General features: G+C 41.2%; 1 protein-coding gene across 11 annotated transcripts; it reads right to left on the reverse strand.

Annotated features, from left to right (window-relative positions):
• Window positions 1–218: 218 nt before the first annotated feature.
• Kis (chromodomain helicase DNA binding protein kismet) lies at window positions 219–25,453 on the reverse strand. 11 transcript variants are annotated; one of them, XM_076830903.1, is made up of 25 exons: window positions 25,081–25,453; window positions 18,394–19,165; window positions 15,875–18,249; window positions 15,370–15,794; window positions 14,941–15,294; window positions 14,571–14,859; window positions 13,956–14,474; window positions 13,545–13,769; window positions 13,144–13,460; window positions 12,596–13,070; window positions 12,143–12,507; window positions 11,829–12,024; window positions 11,448–11,753; window positions 11,065–11,356; window positions 8,973–9,492; window positions 8,807–8,896; window positions 7,934–8,125; window positions 6,933–7,347; window positions 6,574–6,859; window positions 5,163–6,430; window positions 4,548–4,791; window positions 4,200–4,476; window positions 3,977–4,121; window positions 3,152–3,898; window positions 219–3,010 (listed from the first exon to the last, which is right to left on the reverse strand). In XM_076830903.1, exons 2-25 carry the CDS (start codon window positions 19,058–19,060, stop codon window positions 1,070–1,072), a joined length of 12,930 nt encoding a protein of 4,309 aa, XP_076687018.1. In that variant the 5' UTR covers window positions 19,061–19,165; window positions 25,081–25,453; the 3' UTR covers window positions 219–1,069. The 11 variants fall into 11 exon arrangements, with proteins under 11 accessions (XP_076687018.1, XP_076687010.1, XP_076687011.1 ...); XM_076830895.1 differs by lacking the exon at window positions 25,081–25,453 and adding exons at window positions 20,926–20,989; window positions 21,078–21,536 and having other exon boundaries at window positions 15,875–19,165; XM_076830896.1 differs by lacking the exon at window positions 25,081–25,453 and adding exons at window positions 20,922–20,989; window positions 21,076–21,536 and having other exon boundaries at window positions 15,875–19,165.
• Window positions 25,454–25,462: the final 9 nt, after the last annotated feature.

The raw sequence follows: 25,462 nt of genomic DNA on the forward strand, positions 1-25,462 counted from the left end.
TACGACAAAAACAATTGAAAATAATACGCTAAAATAGGTTCTCCGAATTTCTCATGCTTTCGAGTTCTCTCATTGTCCGCGTCTTCCATGCACTCTTTCCCACCGTTTTCTATTAACACAATTCACAACTTATGTTTCTTTCTCTTTTTTTTTTCTTCTTCGTAAGGCTGTCCGTGTCGACAAAGGTGCGCATAATTATCAAAACAAAGATTCTAATGTTGGCATTTGCAAACAACAAAAGAAGCTGTTTATTGTATCACCTAATTGTAATTAAAAGTACACTGTTATATACATTTCTCCAAGTACACGATCGCTTAAGGTCTCTAGGCATAATGTATGTAATATTTACACTTTTTTCCTGTTTCATTTTTATTAAGTTATTACTAAATTTACTTCGCTATATTACGGTTATATCTTAAATCTTATGCCTGAATGATCCGGCGAACTGTTGCACGACTACGCAATAGTGTGATAGCAGTTATATAAAACAGTCCCTCGTCAAAACCAATAAAGATCATAAAGAATAATAAATTTAACAAAACTATACTTTGTTATTGTAATGTTATATATAATTAAAAAGTTAATTACCACACAATATATCGAGTGATAAAATACTATTGCCAGCCTTTTGTATTCATCAGAAACAGCTTCGTGTTATACATTCACACTGACAGAGTAATTGGTAATGTGGCGGCGTGCATTTACGAGCACGACGCCCACCTTCTTATTTGTCCACCGCTTTCCTCTTCCGTATTGAACAGGAAGAAGAAGTCAATTTCTATAAACGTTCTTTCATTTCTCCTCCCATTTCCCCCCAACCCCGTCCCACATCCAAGTCCATCAGAATGCACTTGTGCTCTATTTAACTAAGAATTGTCGATGCATTATTGGGTCATTTATCGTTAAAATGTCTATACCGACCGACGATCTCCTGGAAATGTGATCGTTGTGCGAATACTGCATACAAATTATTGCAATGAAAATAGTCGCGACAACGGAAGATTCGATCGTTCATCGTTCACAATCTGTGTACCATTCTGAGAACTCACTTACAAAAGAACCGTTCACTTCACTCGCTCGTCGCGTGAGTCTCTTGCTGCTGATCAGATTGCAGCTCGCCCTCCATTCTTGCCTGTCGCTCGGCTGCCGCTCTCGCTTGCCTGCCAGCGCTCGAACGAAGATTCTTCCGTTCTGGAGGGGGCTCCACGCTCAGCCGCTTTCCGCTTCGCGCTTTCTTCCCCTTAGTACCTTTGTTATCTTCCTCCATCTCCGATGGGGCCTTTGATGAGTCTCCCTTAGTGTTGGCCTGCTGAGACGCAGCTGCATCTTCCGAAACCGTTGTCACAGGTGTCGTGGAGGTGGGCGTGGGTGTAGGGGTGGGCGTGGATATCGGTGTAGATGTAGGCGTGGGCGTATGCGTGGGTGTAGGCGTGTGAATCGGCGTGGGTGTGGGCGTACGTGTTGGTGTAGGTGTAGGCGTGACTGAAGCTGTAACAGTAGTCGTTGATGTTGTCGTTATCGAAGCTGTTTCGCTACTTTCTTTCTTATTAAGGTTGGACGATGCGTCGCTGAAAACGTTACTCTCCTCTGCAGGGCTGTGCTTAACCGTTACAGAGGACGACGATGACGACGACAACCGAGCTGGGTGTTCTACTTCCACTACCGACACATCCGCGGGCGTCATAGTCGTTACTGGCGTGCTAGTCACCGGCTTCGTAGTAACTTCGATCTCGATACGCGACTTTTTGTTAACGGGTTCCAGAGTCACCTCGAGCATGCTGGATGTCTGTTGCTCGGAACCCTGACTGTGGTCTATGCTGCGTCCTCTTTTCTCGCTGGACCGTTGGATGTCCTCGAGATTCCTCGTCAGCAGCTCCGCGCTTGTTCTACTTAAGTGCTCCAGAGCCTCTTTCATCTCCTGCTCCTTGTTCTTTCTCTCAGCCCGTCTGTCGGAGAGGTCCGCCACGTCGTTCTGCTCGAAGCTCTCCCTTTTATCGTGCTCCACTCGCCGCCTGTCGTCGCTGTGCAACGCCATGTCCGTGTACTGCTGCAGCATCATCGCAGGGTCGACGGAATACCTGGACTTCTTATCGTCCTTGCGTTTCACCGAGTCCGTGAGCGTGTCCCGTTGCCTCGAGCTGCTCCCCGACGACGTCGGCTTGCGCACCGACGAGGCGCTCGACGTCGGTGGATTCAAAAGACCGCACTGAGCGAGGCTTTCGTAGGCCGATGATACTCCACCAGGCTGCATCGAGAATGGGTTCAAACCGCCCAAGCCCAGCGGTGTGTACAAAAGGCTCGGATTTGGGAAGAAGAAGGGGAACGGTGTCGTTGTTGGTATCGTAGACGATGCTGATGAAGTCGAAGGCACCGAGGACTTACTCGTAGGAGGGTCCATCTTGCTGCGAGATTTGCCGGCGCTGCTCATACTAGTCGAACCTGTGTTTTTACTACTGACAGAGCTGACCACAGGGTTCGTGTCGGTCGCTGTGCTCGTCGCCGTCGCGCCCAGAGCAGCTTCCATACCCGCCAACGATGGCAAACCGAGCCCAGCGAGATTCGCGAACAGAGAATTCGTCAGGCTCATGTTACTTAGGTTGCCGAGATTCCCTAGTCCGCTCAGGGCGCCCAAATTCGGTAATCCACCGAACGGCATCAGAAGAGGATTGTTCTTCGGGTCGAAGTTGCCAAGAGACAGTCCAGACAGAAGAGAGTTGTTCAAGTTACCTAGTGAAGGGAAGTTTAGGCCTGACGCCATCGACGTAGCTGCCAAATTCGCCTGACTCGCTGACTGCTGACTAGTAGGGCTCGGCATCATTGGAGGTCTCCCCGGACTCTTGCCCTTGTTCATGTTACCTCTATCGTTTCCTGATAATCTCTTTTGCAAATCGTGGGGAAGATTGCCGCGTTCTTTCACTAGCTCGGCCCATTTCGGGTCCACGTCAAACATTGGGTTCTCGATCAACCATTGGCCCAGTCGTTTCAATTGCGGCGCTTTGCTGCCAGTCACCTGAAATAAGTGTAATGTGTTTAGCAAACTGAATTATTATTCTACATATAGGTCGGGACGGTTGAAATATATTAACAGAATTTTTTAAAACGAGCATAAAATGAGAAATAGAAATAGCGTGTGAAAAGTTTCCATCCAAACCTTTTTGCCTGTTAATCTGTTAATTACGGCAACATTTTCTTCGCCGGTTAGTTTCTTCCAATCTAATAACGATGGGTCGACGCGTGGCCGTCGTCGTCTAGGCGCATTCAAATATTCCGCACTCAGTTGCTCAGACATGGCAGTTTGTTCAGCTAACCATTTGTTTACTTTAGCCTCGTGAGAATACGATCCGATTTTAGACGAATATTCAGCGACTTTATTAATATCCGCGATCATTGCTTCGTAACTCTTTCTATGACCGCTCGATGACGATGAATGAGCTGAATTGAAGCTTTGCTGCTGCTGCTGCTGCTGCTGTTGTTGCTGCTGCTGCTGTTGTTGTTGCTGCTGCTGCTGTTGTTGCTGCTGCTGCTGTTGAGACTGTTGATGTTGCTGCTGCTTCTTGAATTCGCGATTCTGCTGCTCTGCTTGAGCAATTAAAGCTGAAAAACTGTCTTTATGTGAGTGCAATGATGGAGGGGGTAGTCCAGAAGTGGAGCTTGACGCTCGCGAAGAAGGGATCGATGTAACGGTAATAGAAAATGGTTTTTGACTACTCGTCGGAGGATTCGGAAGACCCATTGGCACAGATGTTGGAGTAACCGTTACATTCGGTGTAATCGTACTCTTTTTACTGTGCTCGGGGTAGTGAGTGCTTTGCTGTTCTTTCGCTGCACTTAACCCTAGCACGATTTCGTCAAGCTTTCTACGCTTTTTCTCCTTTCCAATGACGGGTTCATCCGTTGGCTGTTAAGAAGCATACACAGTTTAGGTTTATACTCACAGTCGCAACTTGTATATTTATCAAAGTAACGCAATACGTACACAGCTCTTTCTCTTCATCAATTTGTCTAACATACTATCTAATTTCCCTTTATTACTACTAATTTGTTTGTTTTTATTTGGCATTGAAAAGTCTTGAACTTCGTTCATCATATCCTTGCTATTATCAGTGGTGGCTTTTGGATATCTGTGAAGCGAATATTAGTCGAATAAATAATCGAAAACACGTTTAACACTATATCCCACGAGTGATTAAAGATCTTACCCGGCAGATAAGTCAATCGGGGTTAAAGTACTCGATGTACCAGGAATCACAGTCGGCTTTCCAGGGACCGTGTACTTCAAATCAAATGGTATACTCGGTGTTCGTGCCTGTTGGTGTGCCGGTGGCGGTTGAACAGGCGTTGATCGCCTCGATTCTTCAGACTGTGATTCATCATTGATTTCCCAAGTATTCGATCCAGACAATACTGCTGGTTTACTTAAAGCTGTAGGTGGCTGCGTAGCTGTGTGGCTACTATTTAACAAAGCGTGAAGCTTTGCTGAGGGCAAAAAAGAAATGATTCAAGAAATTTGCAAAACTGCACAACAATTTTATTCCCGTTTCAATTACCTCTTTCTGTCTCTACGTCAATAGCGATGTGCCTCTTGCGTTTCTTCGACAATGGTACATTGTTTCCTGGCATTGTGTTTCGTGACACTCCATGATCTGTAGTTATGGTTATCACCTCTGAGCATTCTTTCTCATTTGAAGGAATGTCTACTTCATCACCAGCACTGAAGTTCACAGACACGGGCCATTCTTTGTGCTCAATCGCGTGAACGATATGCATTAAGCGAGCTTCAATGGCGTGCTCCTAAACGAATAAATGGGGAATGAAGGTATGCAATAGAATGATGGTACGATGGATATATTTGAATAAACAAAATTAATGGGAATAAAAATCTTGCGTAGACTTGCTTACACAAGCCAAATTTGACGAGTGTAATTGTCTCTTAGAAATGTTTTAGACTCTCTTTACTATCTAATCTTCTTTTTAACGTGTGCTAATCCATCAAGTAAATGTACAAAACTCAAAAAATATAATTTTTTTTTCCACGCGCTACTGGCCACACACACTCGAGCAACTTTAATAACGTTAAATACGCCACATACGTTCCGCGACTCCCTGAATCAGGTCAGAATATACATAAAGACATTTGTACAAATTAATTTCATTCTATTTACCTTCGGCCATTTCGCAGCATTATTGGAATTGTGCGACAGAAGTTGTACAACCGTGGGCTCGTTATAATCAATCGCTTTGTCTCGAAGGACGAACGTATCGATTTGCGTCAGCCGGGACAGCGGTTGAATGACTTCCAAATCCGGGAACATTGCTTTCAGTTCCGCTGCTTGAACGCTGCATTTATCCTCGAGCTTGCACACTTTCGCTTTATCCTTAGGCGGTTCCGCAGTTTTTCCTTCCTGCGTTTCTGCCTCTTCTTTAATAACTGGAGGATCTGCTTTTACGCTTGCCTTGGTATCCTCGGATGTTGTATTCTCGTTACTTTCTGTTGCTGCTTTTTCTGTCGTTTCTGTACTTTCTTTCTGTTCTGTCACACATTTCTCAGCCGTCTCTTTCGGGGTGTCCTGAACTGGCGGCTCTTCTGGCTTTTCCTCCTCCGCCTCCTTTTCAACCTCTTTAGGCGTATCAGTTTCTTTAGCCTGGCTGCTTTCATTCTCTACCTCTGCGACTGGAGTTTCTTCGACGGTCACTGTCGCATTGTTTACTTTTGTTTCGTCCGTCTTATTAGTTGTGGTAACTGGATCAGCTTTGGAAACTTCAGGCTTTACCGATTCTATTACTACCTCACTTTTCTCCTCAGTTTTTATCTTCGGGGCCTGCTCTTTGTCGGCCGGCGTGCTTCTTGGAATGGTTGTAATCGTTAATGCATTACTGATAGGTTTCTCCTCGACTTTGTTCTCAGCTTTAATGATAGTGAGCTCCACCTGACTCTTTTCCGAATCTACATTCTCCGCCCTTTTATCAGCCATATTTACATCTTTGTCTTTCTTCGCCCCCACCTTCTCTATCTTCAATGTGCCTTCACCTTTCTCCAATTTTACAAGTATCTCGTCTTTATCGAACTTCAATATGTCTTCTCTATTCTCGATTTTGATTGCTTTCTCAGATTTGTCCACGATCTTTGACGACTGCATATTACTGTACATACTTTTGCTCAAAGTCTTATGAAACGAGAAGTCCGGATCATTCAGGATCGTTATATCGGTACGCCCCAAGCCATGCTTCGCGGCACCGAGCAGCAACTCTTTGTCGTGCTTCCCGGGTTGCCACCAATCAGGCGTGTCACCCGATGGCTGACACAATGAAAGTCGTTCCTCCAAGTGCGGATGGGACAAGATCTCCTCACGGATTTTACTCAGAAGGTCCACGCGATCTAATATCTGCCTTGCTTTCGCTGGACTGAGATGGTCAGGAACGTCTGAAAAGTCTAGGATATATACAAGATGTTTAGTACTTCAACACCTACTGAATAATCAACATTCCAATTTCGAGATTTCAAAATGTACTCTTAAATTATCTCCATGCAATGTTAACACATTCTACTATACACGAATGCAATTACAAACATACCTTCCTCGTCGTTCAACTTAGCGTTGCACGCTTTCTTACACATTGCTCTGAAGGACATATAGTAGTCCGTAAGATCATTGTCCGTTTTCTTATCAAATCTAGCAATACTTTTAAATTTAGTCCAATCGTACTGTGCCTTCTTCCTGTCATAGTTAACGCCATAAGTTGACACAACTCGTAGGAATTCACTTTCCTCGCGGCGAGACCATTTCGCCTTTTGTTCCTCGATACGAGTTCGTTCTCGTTCCTTTACCATAGCTTCCATTTTCTCCCGTCTTTCCATTTTCTGCAGGAAACACAAGACGTATTAATCTCAATGATCCTTGTGATTAAGGAAGAGTTTAAACGCGGCCGCTTACCAGAAGGTACATAGCGAGTTGTTGCAAATCCCATCCTTGCATATTCAGAGGCGGCTCGTTTATCGAAGGGCTGTGATTCATGGGTAAATCACTCTCCATCCCAGTCTTGGATTTTTGTAATAATTTTACGTCCTCCTTCTTCACGCTCCTCTGATAAGAAGAAATTACTCGGCGCAAACGCGTATTAAGATCAACGACAGAGGGCCAAGTCTTATCGTCGTCCAGCAGCCCATCGACTCCTTCGTGGCTGCTGCTGGGTTCTGGTATAGGCGTATCTGCCTTATTGGATATAACAGGTGAGTCAATGGGCGTTTCACGACTATATTTATCAGAATCCTTCGAATCTTTCATCATTCCAAGCGATTCGACGTCTTCGATATCATTCTCTAAGCTAGTATCATCTCTGCTGCTGCTGCTGAAATTTTAACAATTATTAACTTACACCACGGATAATAACACGATAATCTCGTTTGTGTAATTCAACTTCCAGTAAAAAAAAAAAGAAGACTTCTAATATGTATGCATTTGTGAAAACAGATACATACTTGACTGATTGCAAATACAATAGTTATTTCGAAAATACGATCTACGGGTACACGGTATTAAAACTAAAAGGACTTCCACATTTACCATTTTAGAATGCTGTAGGTAGTAAACGATTACATTATAAACATAAAAAAAACAGATATAGATGTATGTACAATATAATAGATTGTTTATAAGAAACGCTTAAGGATCTCTGCATATTGTTTGGTGTGCATATGCATCATCCACCTCGGCTGTAAATAAAGGCTGGTGGAAAATAACGGAGAAGTTTCGTTTGCTGTAGAGTACATAAATAAAAAAAATGTAAAAGGGAGAATTTACATTAGCTCTAGCATAGGCGTATTCGTAAGCGGGTCGAAAAAGCGTGCAAAAGCAGTGTATGGTTAGAATGAAACAGCGGTGGGGCACATAGACGGAAGAGAAAGAAATAAACGTAAAAGAGAATAATTACTCACTTGCTTTGCGTGATCTGAGACTGGGAAGGGGGAGGGCAGCTTGTAATGAAAGAAAGAGCGGGATCGATCCTCATCTGGTCGTAATTCTCGTAGCCGTGTTTGTAGCAGCCAACTATTAAGGATATGTCTGCTTGCGAGTCCCACCATTTCACTGGTCGTTCCGTCAACTGTGGAGGGTTTATCCGCAACGCACTGTAGGGCGGTTTCATTTACAATTTGCCAATTTATGTATGCCAATCAGATGTTAAGATTATACAAATTTTGCGCTCTAACGGGTCTTAATAACATTTTAAACGGTGCTGTTCACAGTTAAATGAACACGGTGAAGAGGCTCGCTTCGTCAAATGAAATTTAGAGAATTGCTCTTTTCTTGTTTATTACTGTTATTTAATTTTTTTCTCTCTTTTGACTTAACAAAGGCAAATCCACGTCAAGCTTCCTGTTCTGGTATGCCCCCGTAATACAGTGCACTGCTTTTTCTTTTCTTTAACTATTTCTTACCAAGGTGCTGCCGAGTCGACCATCATTGACCGTCTTAAGGCGTACGAAGTGTTTACGATATAAATTTGAAAAAATTGCGTGTGTATTTGTGTATATGTTTATAAGAACAGGATGGGGGAAGATTTTTTATATATATTAGTAATGTAGGGTCAGCGACTGATAGCTGTTTACAGAGCTACGGAGTAAACATAGTTTAGCTCTATGAGCATTCCTCATACAATTACAGCTCCCAGGGATAAACAAAGACATTGCACATGCAACTATGAAAGCTCTGTATAAGCACATATGTAAGTGCACGATATTCCATGATAGTCAGTTGAGCAAAGGATAATGAAGTTTATATAAGTAGCACGTAGATACGAAATCACTAACCTGACATGAACGCCGTCGGAAATATGTTGAACTATATCCCCGATGATCTCGTGTTTAATATAATAAAGCATTCGGACGCGTAGCAGTACTCTGTAACATGATATAGAAGTCATTAAAATATCCTGACGGTAGTGGATGATATTTTCTTTGAGACTTGCATACGTACTTATTTGCGTGACGACTTAAATGCTTCCTGTAATTACTTTCAAGGAATATATCCCCGTCGTACTTCTCAGCATTGCTCCAATGATTAGGATCACTCGGGCCACCGTTGATGACCGATCCGCGCGTTTCTCTGCCTTCTCGGACTCGACCCTTCTTCTTTTGCCTACTGTTTCGCCCGCCGATATTAACGCACACGTTCTTCACCTTCTCTCCGTTCTCCACGGGCGTGATTAGATCCCAAATGAAGTTGCGGATCTTCTCGTCGCCGCGGTAGTAACGGAGACAATAGAGCAGAATGACTCTCGCACAATCCTCGACATCAATTTCACGCCATCCACGACGAAATTGGCTGTGCTGAAGAATTTCCTCCCATCTTCCCCAACCGAACGTCAGAAGCCCTCGCTCCACCTTGAAGCACTCGCTCCTCGCCCAGCTGCCGTACACCACTTCACCTTCGCGTGGAACGTACTCGTCGCAGAATTTCCGCGTCTTCTTGCCGAATTTGTCTCTTCGTTTTTTACCTTATAACGATAATAAGAAGATATAATACATGTCTCTCGCCATCAAGCTACGATTTAAACACAAAAGACAGAGAATGCTACTCGTATGGTATAGACACAAGGTGTTTTCAGAGTAACGGCAAGACACAATACAAAAGTGACGCGAGAATGTAAGGATCTCTAAAAGTGTACTCGACTGTATTACGAATGAACTTATGCAGTTTGAAACATTTACGTACTGGAAAATTAAACGAAACTGTTAGTGATTGTATTATCGTAGTTGGAAGTAATAATAAGAGGAAGTATAGTAGCCGCAAAGATATAGCGAGGTCGTAAATGGGGTAGCGCGTGTCTGTTTACATGTTTCGGGAGTCGGAACGAGCGAATTGACAGATATATGGGCAGATAAGGGGCTCGGGCCTCACTCAGGACCGGCCTCAGGGTATGTGGCCTGAGACTCAATTCCTACTGATATTCCTACCTATAATAATATACCACGTATGGGTGCCGGGGCATCAAAGACCGCCGCTGCCCGAGTGTTTAATTTACGACCTCGCTATATCTTTGCGGGTACTATAACTTTTGTATTTCTTTATAAACAGAAAATTGCACGAATAAATTGATTGATACTTAAATGATAGTAGATAACTAAAATTCAAAATGATTGAACTTTGTAAACCCTTTACTTGGTTACCAATATTCAAAGAAAAGGTTAATATATACACGTACAGAAAGTAAATATGTATGTTCGTTATTAAATATGTTGAATGACATTCTTTTTGTGATCACAGCAATAAATTTGCTTCCTTTACATTTTGTGTGATAGTGAAATAGTTATGAATGTTATAAATTACAAGCAGAAGTGTTTGCTTTGCCATGCAATACACGTTGTAACAGAGAGGACACCAAATGTGTACATGTGTGTACCATGTTGGCAAAATTGTTATGTGTGGTGACACTAATGTAATCATTAGCATTACGAGCATGCATGCATGTAAATATATTTGTGTCTGTATGTACAGAAACATTATTAGAGTGCTAATCCTCTAAATTTGCACAACGTTCTTCTATGATAAATCAGTATCTATTTACATTTGTTAAGATAATAAAAAATAATAAAAAAAAGTTATTTCCTTTGCAGTTGGTCGATATAATATCGCATTAAATATAAAACGAAACTCTGAATAAAAAAGTAAAAAAAAGTCATTGCTAATACATTTTTCCACTGAGATCCCACAGGTGTTAATTATACGTGATAAATCATTTTGACATTGAAGATTTAGTACTCTACTGTTTATATCAATGATACTATTTAGTAATACTTATAAACTTCTATACCACAATGAAGTATTGCCTCATTACATAAGAATTGGAGGATTGCGATGCATAAAGAGTTTATTGGACTAAACTAATTGCCAGCATAGAGTAAAATTCAAATTTCTTGAAACTAAATATATAAATATTGCCCAATACCTTCACAATTATTGTAGACCATTAATCCACTCCAGGTATCACAGCAACGAAGTGATATATTTTACGAAATAATAATACTAAAGAATGATGTGCTTTAACATGCACCAACAATGAACATACCTCTACCTGTTAACCCACTACTTGTTTCATCGTCGCTATTCTCATCTGAACTATCCAGATCCGACATAACAACCGATTCGTCGTGACCGTATCGTTTAATTTGCGTCCTCCGTCTTGGTTCCGATATCACTAATTCATCCTCCTCCTTTTTCTCCGTTGTATCAATCTCGGCTTTCTTGGCCCATTTTTTCCAAAAATCTGGATCGTCAATATTAATATCCGTCCTATTGGAGGAGCACGCGAAGCTGGCCTTCGAGAACGTAGATCCCTTTTCTGCTTCTATCGTAATGATCTACGCAATTACACATTTCTAAATTAGTATCGATCAAAGAAGAAGCACGTTCGACCGGTAAGATAGTGAATATAACAATCATTTTACTTACTTGCGTTCTTCGTTCAAGTATTTGTTCTATATCTTCTTCGCAGAACTTATCACCAGCATTATCGTCGTCCATAATAGCACCATAAGCACCCTTTTTCAACAGGTCTTCTATCTCTTTCTTAGTCAGTTGTTTATTACTGGGCTCTTTGCCCCCTTGACTTGTATTCATTGATTGTAAAATGGCTTTGTCTAATCCGAGCTTCAGCGAAGCTTTATCAAACATTTCCCTTTCATAAGTATTACGACAGAGCAGACGGTACACTTTCACCATCTTCTGCTGGCCAATTCTGTGGCATCGGGCTTGCGCCTATATAACCAATATGTATGTTAAAACACTTGTAATTAAAGAATTATATTTTCTAAGTAACATTAAATTCGAAACCTGTAAGTCATTTTGCGGATTCCAATCGCTGTCGTATATAATAACGGTATCTGCTGCTGTAAGATTAATGCCGAGACCACCTGCTTTAGTACAAAGAAGAAATACAAATCTATCAGAGTCAGGTTTACTGTAACGGTCAATGGCGGCTTGTCTTAAATTCCCTCGGATACGACCATCAATCCTTTCATATGGATACCTAAACAGAAAATTTTACTTCAAATTAATTTGTCACCGATATTTTATTAAAACGAAATACATTTCAATGTTAGTACCCTTGAAACTAATAGACGAAAAAAATGGAATCGGTAACTTACTTTTTATATAATAAATAGTCTTCCAACAAATCTAAACATTTCACCATCTGGCTAAATACTAATACTCTGTGCCCACTAGCTTTGAGCTTCGGTAGTAATTTATCAATTAGTACCATCTTTCCAGAACTGTTTACCAGTGCATGATAGTAAGCTTCGGAGTCCTCCTTCTCGCCAGTCTTGTAATCCAATTGTATTTGATCTTCAGCACCATTAAGTAGGAATGGATGAATACAGCACTTTCTTAATTCCATCATTGTATTCATGAGATTCGGAATGTTAGCTGATGTGGTTCCCTTAGCAAGGAAAGAGAAGTTTCTTTCTAAGATGCCGCGATAATATTTCTTTTGTATGTTGGTCAACTCCACCTGAAAGATAGAGAGAAATTACACGTTACGAAATACTTCTCACTTCATCGATAAGCGTGAAAAGATTTTTGCTAATAGTCGCAATCACCTCGACAACCGTCTCTTCCTTCGGAGCTAACGATTTCTCTACATCCTCTTTAAGCCGTCGTAACATCATTGGCTTCAAAAGAAGCTGCAATTTATGAACTTCCGTGTCGCTACTCAGATTACCGAATTCTTTAAGAAATGCATCGCTGCTAGAGAACTGCATTGGTTCCAGGAAGTTTAGCAATGAAAATAGCTCGTTGACATTGTTCTGTAAAGGTGTGCCGGACAAGAGCACCCTGTGCTCTAAATTCAATTGTCTAAGACCTTCGAGCAACTTGCAGTTTCTATTTTTTAGCCTATGAGCTTCGTCGATAACACAAAGCCTCCAGTTATATCCTCGTAATTCGTTAAAGTCGGTTATAATTATCTCGAATGTAGTTATCAACACGTTAAATTTAATCAGATCTTTAATCGGCTGCCCTTTATCATTCTTGTAATAAACTTCGTATTCTTGGAGCATGGTCCGACTCGCTGCGCTATAAACAGAAAACTATGTCAGGAAAGGTGTTTTATTTGCGAAGAGCACGAGGCTATAATTGTTGAACTTACGATCCATGATATACTACGACATTCATGTCGGTCCAACTTTCAAATTCACGTTGCCAATTCGGAATGGTCGAAAGTGGTGCTATTATTAAAAATGGTCCACGGATTCCGTACTTGTAAACTGCATCCACAAACGTTAAGGACTGAATAGTTTTTCCTAAACCCATTTCATCCGCGAGAATGCAATTATGCCCGTTGTACCACGAGAAAAGCAACCAATTAAGACCTTCTAATTGATACGGTCGTAAACTATTATTACTTTTATAGATCGGCGATTCTTCTAATTTTACCCATGCCGATGCAGTTGGTTTCTTTTTCGGCTGGATACAACATTACGTTTATTTAGTAACAAAGAATATGAGCGAATGTTAAGTAACTAAGATTATTTAGTTGCGATGTGTTACCTTCCACTGGTCTTTTGGGGGCAGTTTATTAAATTTGATAAATTGAGCTATCTTTTCTAGATCAACGTCTTCTTCCAACTCCCAAGTAGAATCTTCGTACTGAAGGGATCGCCATTTAACCAAATAGTGCTTCAAAGTTTCTCCAGTAGTTGGATCGGTATGTGTTGCCTCGTCAAGTACTCTGTCGACCTCCACGAAGTCGGGGTTAAATGGATCATCTTCGGTCTAAAACAGATCAATTATCGTTCGGTATTTATATGTATCTTTCCTCAATTCTCACTGGCATTAACACTTTGCAGGCCAAAGTGATATCACAATATATGGGTTTAACAATATTCATCATATGGTAGTTAGTCAGCAAAGTATAAATGGCATTAAAACTGAGTTATGTAACAATAAATCAATAATTACATTTTCAAAGATATTGGTATTCTGCTGTTGCCTCTGCTTGAATCGTTTCAATTTGGCTTGAATTCGTTTATCGCCCTTGTACAACTCTTCTTCGGTTCTCCATTCGCAGTGTAGATAGGAAAAATTTCTATATTTAACGAAATACTCTTCAATTTCTATTATTTGGGGCTTCACTTCTGCCACAGCGTCCTCTTGTTTGGATTCCGTAACTTCTTCCTCCTCCTCCTCTTCGTCCTCCTCCTTAATGTTATCTTTCGCTTCGTTCTCAATATCACTGCTCTTTTTATCGTCAGACGTTTCAATTTCCTTTTCATCCTTGTTATCCAATTCCACGTCTGGTTCTTTCTCGGGTGTTTTTTCTTTTATTTCCTCTTCCCCTTCCTTATTCGGAGTATCAGATTCAGTTTTTTCAACAGGCGATTCTGCTTTCACCTCTGGTACTGTCGGCTTCACTTCTCTTTTTCCGATGCGAGAACACAATATGTGCTGTACAACCATGGAATCCTCGTCCGTTGTGTTCTACAACACCACGAAAATTATCGCCACTTAGAATCTTGGCACTTAAAATTTGGGGACATATTTTATGGGGACAAAAGTATATGACCTAATACATACTATATACACAAAGTTTGGCTTGTTAGGCCCAACTTCACCACCTTCGTTATCCTTTTTAACAGACACAGGCTTCACTGCGTTTACACCCTCTACTTTCTTAGCAAGTTGAGCATCCTGGAGAGGCACGTCGTCGTCCGAAAATCTAAGCATCACGTCATCTACGTATTTCTTGCGATGCGTGTTCCTCGCAGAACGCCTTTTATTGTCATCTCCAGCTTCCGGAGATGGTGGAGGCGTCGCTGCTAATTCCTCGCCGTCGGAGTCAGGTGCAATTCGACTTTTACGTTTCCTAAAGTAATTTAATAAGATATTAGGTTTTATTTGCAACATAATAAAAAGGTAAAGAAACACAGATTTAGAAACGACGTACTTTGAACTTCTAGGAGACTTTCCTGCCGAGACCTTCCCAACGGAGGACCTTTTTCGAGCAGCAGACTTCTTTTTATTAGGAGTAGCAGTTTCTGCAGCTGGAGCAGCCTCTGAATTCTCTTCTTTCTTCTCATCAGCGAGGACATCATCCGATTCCTCTTTCTGCTTATCTTGATCTTTCGTTTCAATTACTAAGGGTTCGGTGGTCGAAGAATCTACTTGTTCCTGATCACCTTGAATGGACGGTTCAGATGGCTTCGTATCTGCCTCCTTAACTGCACTTGAATCAGAGACTGTGGTCTCTTCGGTTTCAGGTACAATCTCGTCATCGGCTGATTCAGACTGATTCACTTTTCTGTAAAGATACAATGTTCTCGATGGTATAATTAATTCATCAACGAGTCAAGCTTCAATGGTTAAGGTAACTTACTTTCTATTACGTTTCGTCGAATCCTTGTCTTTATTCCTCTTCCTTGGTGCTTTAGGAGACTTTGCTTCCTTTGGTGGTTTTGGCTCCTTTTTAACTTTTGGCTCTTTTGGTTCTTTTGGTTCTTTAGGTTCTTTTGGCTCTTTTGGCTCCTTTGGTTTACGTGGCTTTCTAGGAGGTCGTGACTTCCTACCTTTATTCCATTCCTCCTCCATATCGCCGGAAGATGGTTTAATATCCTCAGAATCGGCAGCACTATCAACAATATTGCTACTATCTCCAGGAGTCACTTGATTGTCCGATAATGGTTGCTCTGGCTGTTGCTGAGTAATTGGCGTAGGTGTAACAGCCTCTTTGTCAGCCTTCTTCCTACTCTTTTTAGCCCTAGGTGTACCTTTGCTACGACCACGACCAGTAGTACTTGAAACCTATTTACAAGATATTATAAACAATTGGCTGCGTTTCTTACAGAATGCGCGATGTAAAATGTAATACAACGAAGACTTACCTGCGGACTATCAACAACAGCAGTCGTAAACATAGGAGTTTGCAATATGCATTGAGGTCCACCATTACACTGGTCATTACTTTCGTGTTGCTGCAATGCTTGCAATTTCTCTTGCAGCACAACAATCTTTTCCTGATTGTCAGCAGCTGGAGGCATACAGTAAAATTCCTGCAGTTGCTGTTGTAACGCAGCCCTTTCTTGATGATGCGTAACTGGGGTACAAGAGGTAGGAAAGCCACCAGCAGACGTGACTGCTGTAGATGTTGGATTTGCTGGTATATTATACATATTTGTCATATTACTACCGCTGACAATGTCACCGCCAGGAGGATATTGTTGACCAGAACCCACGATCATGTCGTTCGAATATATATTATTTTTTGGGATATTTGTGTATTCCGTGAAACTTGGTTGTACTTGATGCGGCGTTTGCGAATTTGGCACCGATACTGCAGTTGGATGAGGGGGTATCACAATACCGCTGGTTTGATTAACCGTGGGTATTTGTTGACCGTTTAAGTGCGTCGATGGGACTTGATTAGCTTGGGTTTGCAATTGCGGAGCTGGGTTTTGGATGGGCGATTGTAACTGAGGTTGATGGGGTATTTGCGATGAAATTAATGGCGCAGGTTGAGGTATCATACCAACTTGTGGAGACATGTGTGGTTGAGACGACTGTGGCGTCTGAACCTGCGTTACGCAAGGGAGAGCTGGCTGGGGTAGCGGTGGCTGTGCTAATTGGGGTTGAGTAATTTGTGTCTGTGGTTGTTGCGTTTGATTTAACGTAGGCTGTTGAGATTGAGCGATCGGCGGTTGTTGTTGCGGCGTACTCATCTGCGGTATCTGTTGTTGATTGATCGTGGGTTGATTCATTTGTTGCTGAGGAGGTGGTTGAGTTATCGGAGGTTGTTGCACTTGACTCATCTGTGGCTGCTGCGATGACTGCACTGGCTGCTGAGATTGTACCGGTGGTTGTTGCGCTGGCACTACCTGCGCCTGATTTATATGCATTTGCTGTACTTGTTGCTGCGGACAAGTAATGGGCTGTTGTTGCTGCGTCGTTTGACTACTAACTGGTGGTTGCTGAGGATGCACAGGCACATTATTACTGGCTGGTGGGCAACTTACTGGATTCATCTCTAAATGTTGATCATGCTGTTTCGTTTCGCATGTATTTTGAGTTTCGATAGTAGAAACAGGAGTCTGAATTTGACTTGGCGTTGACTGCGGCTGAGATAAGGTGGGCAGGGTCGAGCAGTCAACGTTTCCATTTGTACTAGTTGCTGGTAAGGATTGTACAGTTTCTATCTGAGAGATTTTTCCAGGCGTGTGTTCCAGAGGTGAATTATTTTGTGAACTACTTTGTATTAAAGGGTCAGCTTGCTGATTAAGCACATCTGGCTGTGGTTCTTGAACATTTTGATGTAACGCTTCGTTCTCCTGTTTAGGGGGTTCTATCGGGTTATGAATAGGGTCCACAGACTCTCTGGTCGTAGTTTCTGCGACGCTGTGAATGGTTTCTGTTCCAGCCACTGGGAACATCGATGTGCTCTGTTCAGATACCGGAGGTTGAGCTTCTACTACGCTCCTGTCCTCATTCACATTTGGCCTTATTTGCGGCTGCTGCTGTTGTGGATGAGACCATTGAGCTGGCATTGGCATTCTAGGACCTGTGATAGGTGGCATAGAACTTTGTGCGGCAGACTGAGATAAAACATTTGGCGCTTGTGACATCGTCGGACGTGCCTGGAATTGATTATACTCCGGATTCGGCACATTCGTGTTTGCTACAGCAACGCCTGGTATCACCATTTGCTCCAGCGCTTGAAGAGTGGTTTGCTGCGACGTTGGATTGATTTGCATCGAAGTCGGAGGGCAAGGCGACACAGGCATCGCGCCAGGTTGATTCGATTGTTGGTGTGGAAGTTGAACGTGCGGATGCGGTGATAGTGTATTAGGTTTAGCCGGTGACATAATAGGTCTAGGAGACATTTGCTGTTGTACTGCTGGCGGTCGCGGTGACATCTGAGGCCTAGGCGACATCTGAGGTGACAATTGTGGAAAAGTTGCGCGATATTGAGGACTCGTGGCATGTTTGGCTGTACCAAACTGCGTTGCCGGCCCAGAATGTTGCGGTTGATTAAACATCGAAGTCGCATGATGAGAGTACTGAGGGTCTATTTGTTGCTGTGGTTGTGGCTGTGGCTGTTGTGTATTTGGATGCTGTGAATGCTGAGGATATTGCTGAGGGTGGGAAGAATGCGCTTGATGACTTGGATGAGACGGGTGATGATGGGGCATCCTTTGCGGTGGCTGCTGAGCTTGCTGCTGCTGCTGCTGCTGCTGCTGCTGTTGATGAATGGCTGAGGCAAAGCCTGGATAGGCAGGAGAAGTTTGATACATTGGTACAGAGTTCCCTTGCTGGTAGTGCTGTTGTTGCCCAACCATATGTTGATAAACACTACCTGTTCCACCAGCTTGCATTGCTTGGTGTGGTACACCCATATTTCCTATCATACCTTGCTGATTACCAAAATGTTGTTGTTGTTGCTGCAACTTTTGATTTATAACTCCACTTTGGTCTTGCTGATGAGAATACTGCGGAGGCATATGCTGCCGATAAGTACCAGGTTGCGGCGCTATCTGATTATAATGTCTCTGCATCTGCGGATAAGCACCCCCGCTACCTGGCCAACCTTGCATACTCGGATCCATTGACATATTCGCTCTTGTCATTGAATGTTGCTGCTCCATTGAATACATATTATCATTATAGTTAGGATATTGTCCTCCACTACCAGGATGAGGCCCTCTATGTTGCGGTGCCATATTCCGAGCTTGATTTTGAAAAGTTCCTGGCACCATAGCACGCTGTGGCGCACCACTGTCAAACGTTCCAAGATTTTGATTAAACATGTTGCGTTGCGATGGATTTTGCAATTGATTAGAACTTCCAAATTCAGATCCGCCGAATGAAGTTAATTTTTGAAGCGGAGATTCTTGAGATATATAAGATTGACTAATGTAACTCCCTCCTCCATTAACGCCAGGGTTTGAACCATCTCTAGATACTACCACAGAATTATTCGTGCCTGCAGGGTCAAAATGATCGTTCCCCCCGAGGTCAGAAAGAGCATCAAGCATCGAGCCACTAACATCTTCACCAAACAGATCGTACGAGTCCATGTCTACGCCGCAGGACTCTTCGCCTCTGTTTCAGGCTTAAGAGGATATCGTATAGTTTCTTTTATAGTCATTAACGTGCCCATTGTTGATCCACGTCTTTTTTGCCTGAAACAATTATGTAAAAGATTTCATATTATGATTGAAGTAACTATATTTAATATCAGCAATGCCGTACAAGTTTTCGTATTCTTAATATCTTACAAAAATATTTCTATCGCTACAATAACTATAACTTGTAAATAATTCAATATATATATATACACATATATATTCCTTCGATGACAGTGACAAATGCCAAAGGGGAAAAGCTATACGCTTATGGCTCAATTTCTCATAATCGCTATAACCTTTCCCCCTTGGAATATGCCTTCGCTTCCAATATTCTTCCCAGGCATATTAAACAATACTTAAATAAAGTACACTATATATGTGTATCCATTATGTTCTCCTATAAGTAAGGAATTGCTAGAATAAAAGAGAAACTTACTACTAAATTTATATAAATTCAGAACACTATTTTCTATGTGTATATTACAAACAATGGAACAAATCTACGAGAAACATGTATCATGCAAATGTATGAGAAATATTAACAGTTTTGTATTTACATCATTTCTGTCCTTGTTACTTTACTATAAACATATAAATGTATTAAATCTCTAATTAAAATTTCCACAATGTATAAGGACAAAAGGATTACTAATACGTGTAGTAACATTTTTCTATTCCTTAATTCATTTTTAAATACAATTTTCAAGCATTACTGTTGTACCAACAAGCTTATTCAGAAGAATCTATATATTATTCAGAAACACATAGAAACGTACCCTTTAATTACAACTTTGCTTAATCTCAAAATTGAGAAATTACCAGTAATAACACATCTACTATAAATAGAAAGAAACTGTCCTTAAAAATAATTCGTAATGTAGCGACGTTAAAATGTTTGAAACTTATCCTCGGAATGCGTACACTAAGATACTTTTACTCTCATTTCCCCATTGGGAAAGTATCTTTCCTGAATGAATTACACACAGAGTATGTATAATTATATCGCATATTCTGTGCGTACAATTATATTGCAAATTGCAACTTTCGTGCTGCAATTTACTGGCAACTACACTTACATTTTTTAAAGGCTATTAAATCTGTATTAGACAAAATTGAACGTTTTCAATTTCCTGCAGCTTTGTATTGATTATATTATTTTCAAACCCTTTTGCATATATTAAACAAATTTACATAATAATTTCGTAACTAATGAAATTGATAATCCAGTTAACATAACCTAACATCGAGAGAAAAAGGAATATTTGACTACAATTGAGAAATGTGCAATATGGGCGAATCATGTCCGATGAAAAGCAAGATTTATGTATAAATAATGCCAACACATTGAAATCATACGACGTTAACAATAATAACACGGGGATACGGTTGCGCAGTCCTATACCCAAGTTGAGACAATTACGAGCGATTGTTATGGTTAAGATTTCAACAATGCATTGGCAATATATTAAAATCATTAATACAGATTAGAAACGAAAATGGAACGCATGAATTTTCAGCAAACCCTTGCACGTTTAGAAAATGAAAAGGAAGAAAAACTTATCCGGATACTTTGGCCTTTGGATAGATCGCCGAAAATTTCGAGCTAATAAATTAGCTTTTAATTAATCAAAAATTTCTGAAAGTAACAATATGGTGTTAGTGCATGCTCGGAAACTCGGAGGTCCGACCCGTAAAATCAACGAATATCCGTACGCACGAGCGCATAAACACAAAATGAAAGGGAATAACGACAGAGGAAGAATAAGAAAATAAAAAAGAACAAAAAAAAAGGAAAAAGAAAACACCTTACCAACCTGAAGCACTGACAGCAGCACTAAAATGTACGAAACAATATTCTCGTTCTCGTCAGAAAATCAACTAAAATGCACACATATTAAGTATATATTACAAGGGTGAACAGAAAGAAACTGGACTAAGTAGACGGGTATATAGAAAGGTCTCACACTTCAATTTCGAGCGGTTATATTTTATCCTCGGCAATAATTCCCCATCGAGTCGGCGTAGGCCCGAGCGAGGCGTATAGGCGAAAATATCGCGGTATTTATGCTATCGGCAGCAGATCGAGGCGACTCGGTGAAAAAAAAGCACGGATCGTCGCGGAAAGTACGCCATTATCGTGAGAGATTTCCGTTTGGGCTTCCGAGAGAACTCGTAGCGGCCACCGCGACGCTCGATATTCCAGCCACCAAAGCGTCACTTCACTTTTACCACGATTCACTCTTTTCTCCTGTATCGCGCTGAGAACGCGGCCACGATGCCTATATAATACCGGTACGACCGAAAGTAGTCACGGTGTTAACGTTTTATCGAAAAACCACCCTCGTTCGCGCGCGCGTTCACACGATTTTCACCGACGGTGGCTGCGGCTGCGGCGGCACGGACCGTCGAGGTGCAAGCGTGTCCATAGGTCCGAATCATTCTACACATCTCTGTCCCCCTCCCCCTTCCCCCCGCCGCCCTGTTTCCCTCCTTGCTCTCTGCCCCTTCCAACAGTCGACAGTTCACACAACGAAGGACTACTCTTCTCTCTTACCCTACCCTATCCTATCCTGTCCTGTCCTGTCCTGTCCGACGGACGGAGGTCGCTACGTACACGCACACTTGCGCACACACGCGCGCCCGCCACTCGCGTGAGCCAACGCGCGCGCACTATAGTTACACATCGTAACATCTGTAGAAATACACAACACACAGCTACCTTTCGCATCATGCGCGCACACTCGCTCAGTGCACCACCTGGTGGCGCGCGCATCTCTCTTTGCCCGCTTATAAAACGCTCCGTACACATGCACAGGCGGTGTATTCATGTACACACGGAGGAAGCAATAAGACGTTCCCCAGTTTGCGTTCGAGTTGATTAAATCTTCGTTTCGTTAGGTTGGCGCGTATGAAATGTCGTTCTTTCTCATTTTTTTTTTCTCTGTATTTCGAAGTTCGGATCTCGTTGCACGGGTAACGGCGTGAATTCAACGTGTATTCCGACGGTCGGTTTTTTCTACGTCCCATTGAAGGGGGGAACGTTCCTTGCAGCACGTGTGTATTGAGTCGCGAAGATTTTCAATGCGGTCTCGTAGAATATTTGGTATTTTGCAGCGCGAATCGGGCGGATGGTCGGGCGGATTTTTATTATGAATTGAAATTGGACAGTAATGCTGTAAGAAACAATGGAAACATTGAATTGAGGATACGAAGATGGTTACATTACCAAGTGTTCCATATTCAAAACAGTGATATTTGCAAAATTTTCTGCCCGCAGATCTGAGGCTTTACTCATTAAATATAATTTATAAACGATTGCGAGGCTATGATGTTTGTAGAAACGACATCCCGCATGCATTAACCCGATACTCTTTGAAAAATGCCACTATTACTTAAAACTTAAAAAAAAACATAAGTCATCAAACCACTGTAGATATTCATCTAATTAAGTTAGAACAATATCACACTTTTTATATTTATCGTAACTGTTGAAAAAAGTCATGAAACAAAATACTGCAAATATTAAAATTGAAAGTGATTAGTGTATCCCCTATTTCCCTTTATGCAAGTGTTACTTGAATCACTTTTTTCTGTAACAATTAAGACATTGAGACAATTAAATTGTATCGCCTTTTTTGAACGTATTACAAAATGTTATTAATTAAAAGCTTCACTCGGTAGGATAGTAATCGTCACTTTCAATCTTGAAACTATTGACTTGACTGAAGATTAATGCACGGGAGAAGCCTTGCATTTAAACTCAGTTAAACGAGCGAAAATTCCGTTTCTACTTCGATCGTGATTGCACAACAACAGAAGTGTAAAGAATATGGTTAGTTGTCAAGTAATTGAGGAAAGGCATCAGGTCTCAGACACTAGAAAATCACATTCGAGTAATTCCGCAGAATCGGCATATTTAAACAGAAAGACGTAAAAAAAATCTCGCTTAGAGAAGTTTAAAACGCAATATCATTTCTAATAAGACCTCTCTCGATCACACGCAAACATTCCATTTGGTACGGTAACAAAGCAAATTGCTTACGCGAAACGTTCGTTGAAATTTACTGCATAGCGTTTTACAAATGAGTGCCCCCGATAACGAATTCTTTTCTCTGCGTTCAAATATATCCACTTCGATCGGGTTGAAAATCTTACATCAGATCTCGGTGTACTTTAAAGTTACTTTATCCCACTCGAAATCCATTACGGAAACGAGAATGAAGATATTTCGATGATGGGAATATAAATTGAGTTTCTTAAACGACTAACGTAGTATATATAAATTCAAACAATAACCGAGTCATGAACAATAAAACCGAGCGTTTAACCGTGTTTTCGAAAAATTAAATCTTCGACAAGTTCAATTTCATTTGTCCGTCATCGGAACAGAATGTTCACGGTAAATGGACGGTGGTAATGGACTGAGCAAATTCGCGCGTTCGAATATATATTCGTGAGAAATATATTTGTATATATTACTATGTATTTCGATTCATTGCATGAAGAATACGTGTATTATATCTCCTAAATTCACCGAGTGAAAACGATGAAACAGGAAAAAGAATGTGGGGAAAAAGGCGATTGGACGCCGCAACCTCCCAAGAACTACACTCCTAGCACATAAAGTATTCGATATCCGTGGTAAAAACACACAGCGCAATTGGCGGTAGTAAGGCGGAGTCCGAATTATACCACAAAGAGAACCAATCAGATTTTACCTTATAAAGTAGGATACCAGGGCAGGATATTCGATCAACCAATCCTGTCCTCTAGGTATCAGCTCGAATGTACGTGTTCATGGGGAACATCTTCAATGAAACAGGGCCGTATATTTGGCATTGCGCTAAATTTTTCTTCCTTTCCACGTAAATGATATAAGATTGCAAGATGTACAACTATGCGAGATAAAATTGTAACAATCGTACAGGGTTACGTAACCTATCGATTAATAATGAGATGCGACAGTCACTACCGAATAAATCGTTCGAGAAAACGCGGACTTGGAAAATTATCGTTTTCGATCTAATTCATGCATAATCTGCTTCGATTTTTCGTGAAAAATAGAATAATTGCTTTCTTAAATAGTAAATAGTTGAATCAGATAACATTTTTGGTGACACGCGAGGGTAAGGCATGAGAAATCTCTTGTTACTGAATTAAACAATATTGAAGTTACAAACGGATTGATAGCACTTTTGTTAATTTGTAAACTCGTGAATTAATGATGTTAACAGAAAGTAATTAATTACTGATACCTTATAGAAAAAACTTGTACGCTTACCTTTCTTACAACATCAGTGTCAATGAACCGAGTTTTATGATTTTATCAAGATTGGCAATTTAAGGAATATGTTAGTCTTTACATCTAAGTTCTAATAAATTAGAAAATGCATAGAACTATGTGTGAAATAAGCAATGCAATGCAACGCATTATAGTGCAGTAACTTTATACAATTATATTTGTTCTTCTTATGATTAAACTTTTTATTATATTATATATTTATTAATGCTTCACATTGTTAGATACATCTCTAATCTTTGTCAGAATTTAACCGATCGAATATGATCTGAATCATAGAAAATGCAATCCGACTGCCGAACACTCGGAGTACGTATGCGATTACATCGATATGCGATCCACACTATTGTACTTCTCTGTACGGAAAACAGAAATGAGGGTAAAGATTTGCTGCTCTTACTTTCATCAAAGAAGCCAGAAATGATATCCTGAATAGATGTAATTGAAATGTGAAACATTAGAGGGGATGAATGAAGAATTGTATTTCGAGTGTTAGAATAACATCTACGAGCATAAAACATCGCTGCACACTTTTCGTTCTAGTTGAAAGTGTCAAAATTATGCTGCAATATTGCTAAATTAAAGAACGTGTAAGGGATTCGCAGACGTTATCGGGGAGGCTAAACTATTATTGATAATAAGCTTTTATGAATGGTCAAGTGAGACTCACTGTAGCGCACACGTTAATCCCATTTTCCTGGAAGTTCCATGTAAATCTACTGCACAAATGTTCGCTTAATCGTTATCTCGGTGTCCATTTTGTTTGGTTAATTACTGAAGAGGCGTCAGTGCTGCCGTGGATTACGTTGACACAACATGACGGCTCTTCCGCGATTGGAGCACAGTATATGTCAAAAATTTCAGCTTTCCCAAACAATCCCGAAAACAGTCGTATCGATTCGAGCTTTACAGTTATTTCGCGGGGGATGGAGGAAAGCTTTAAAACATCGCGGCAACAGTACACATTTCTATTTATGTTTCACATATTGACCGCCTCGTTCTTTCCGACAATAACCCAATTCCGTAGACCGAATAGACGAGAAACGAAACGC

Source organism: Andrena cerasifolii, chromosome 2 (genome assembly GCF_050908995.1).
Source record: "Andrena cerasifolii isolate SP2316 chromosome 2, iyAndCera1_principal, whole genome shotgun sequence".
In the NCBI taxonomy this organism is placed as follows: Eukaryota; Metazoa; Arthropoda; class Insecta; order Hymenoptera; family Andrenidae; genus Andrena; species Andrena cerasifolii.

Coding starts and splice junctions, on each gene's coding strand:
- Kis (XM_076830894.1), bottom strand. CDS start 19,060: ATGGACTCGTACGATCTGTTTGGTGAAGATGTTAGTGGCTCGATGCTT. Junction 12,025..12,142: donor GACTATTTATTATATAAAAA/GTAAGTTACCGA, acceptor TTTTCTGTTTAG/GTATCCATATGAAAGGATTG. Junction 8,897..8,972: donor TTAAGTCGTCACGCAAATAA/GTACGTATGCAA, acceptor ATCATGTTACAG/AGTACTGCTACGCGTCCGAA.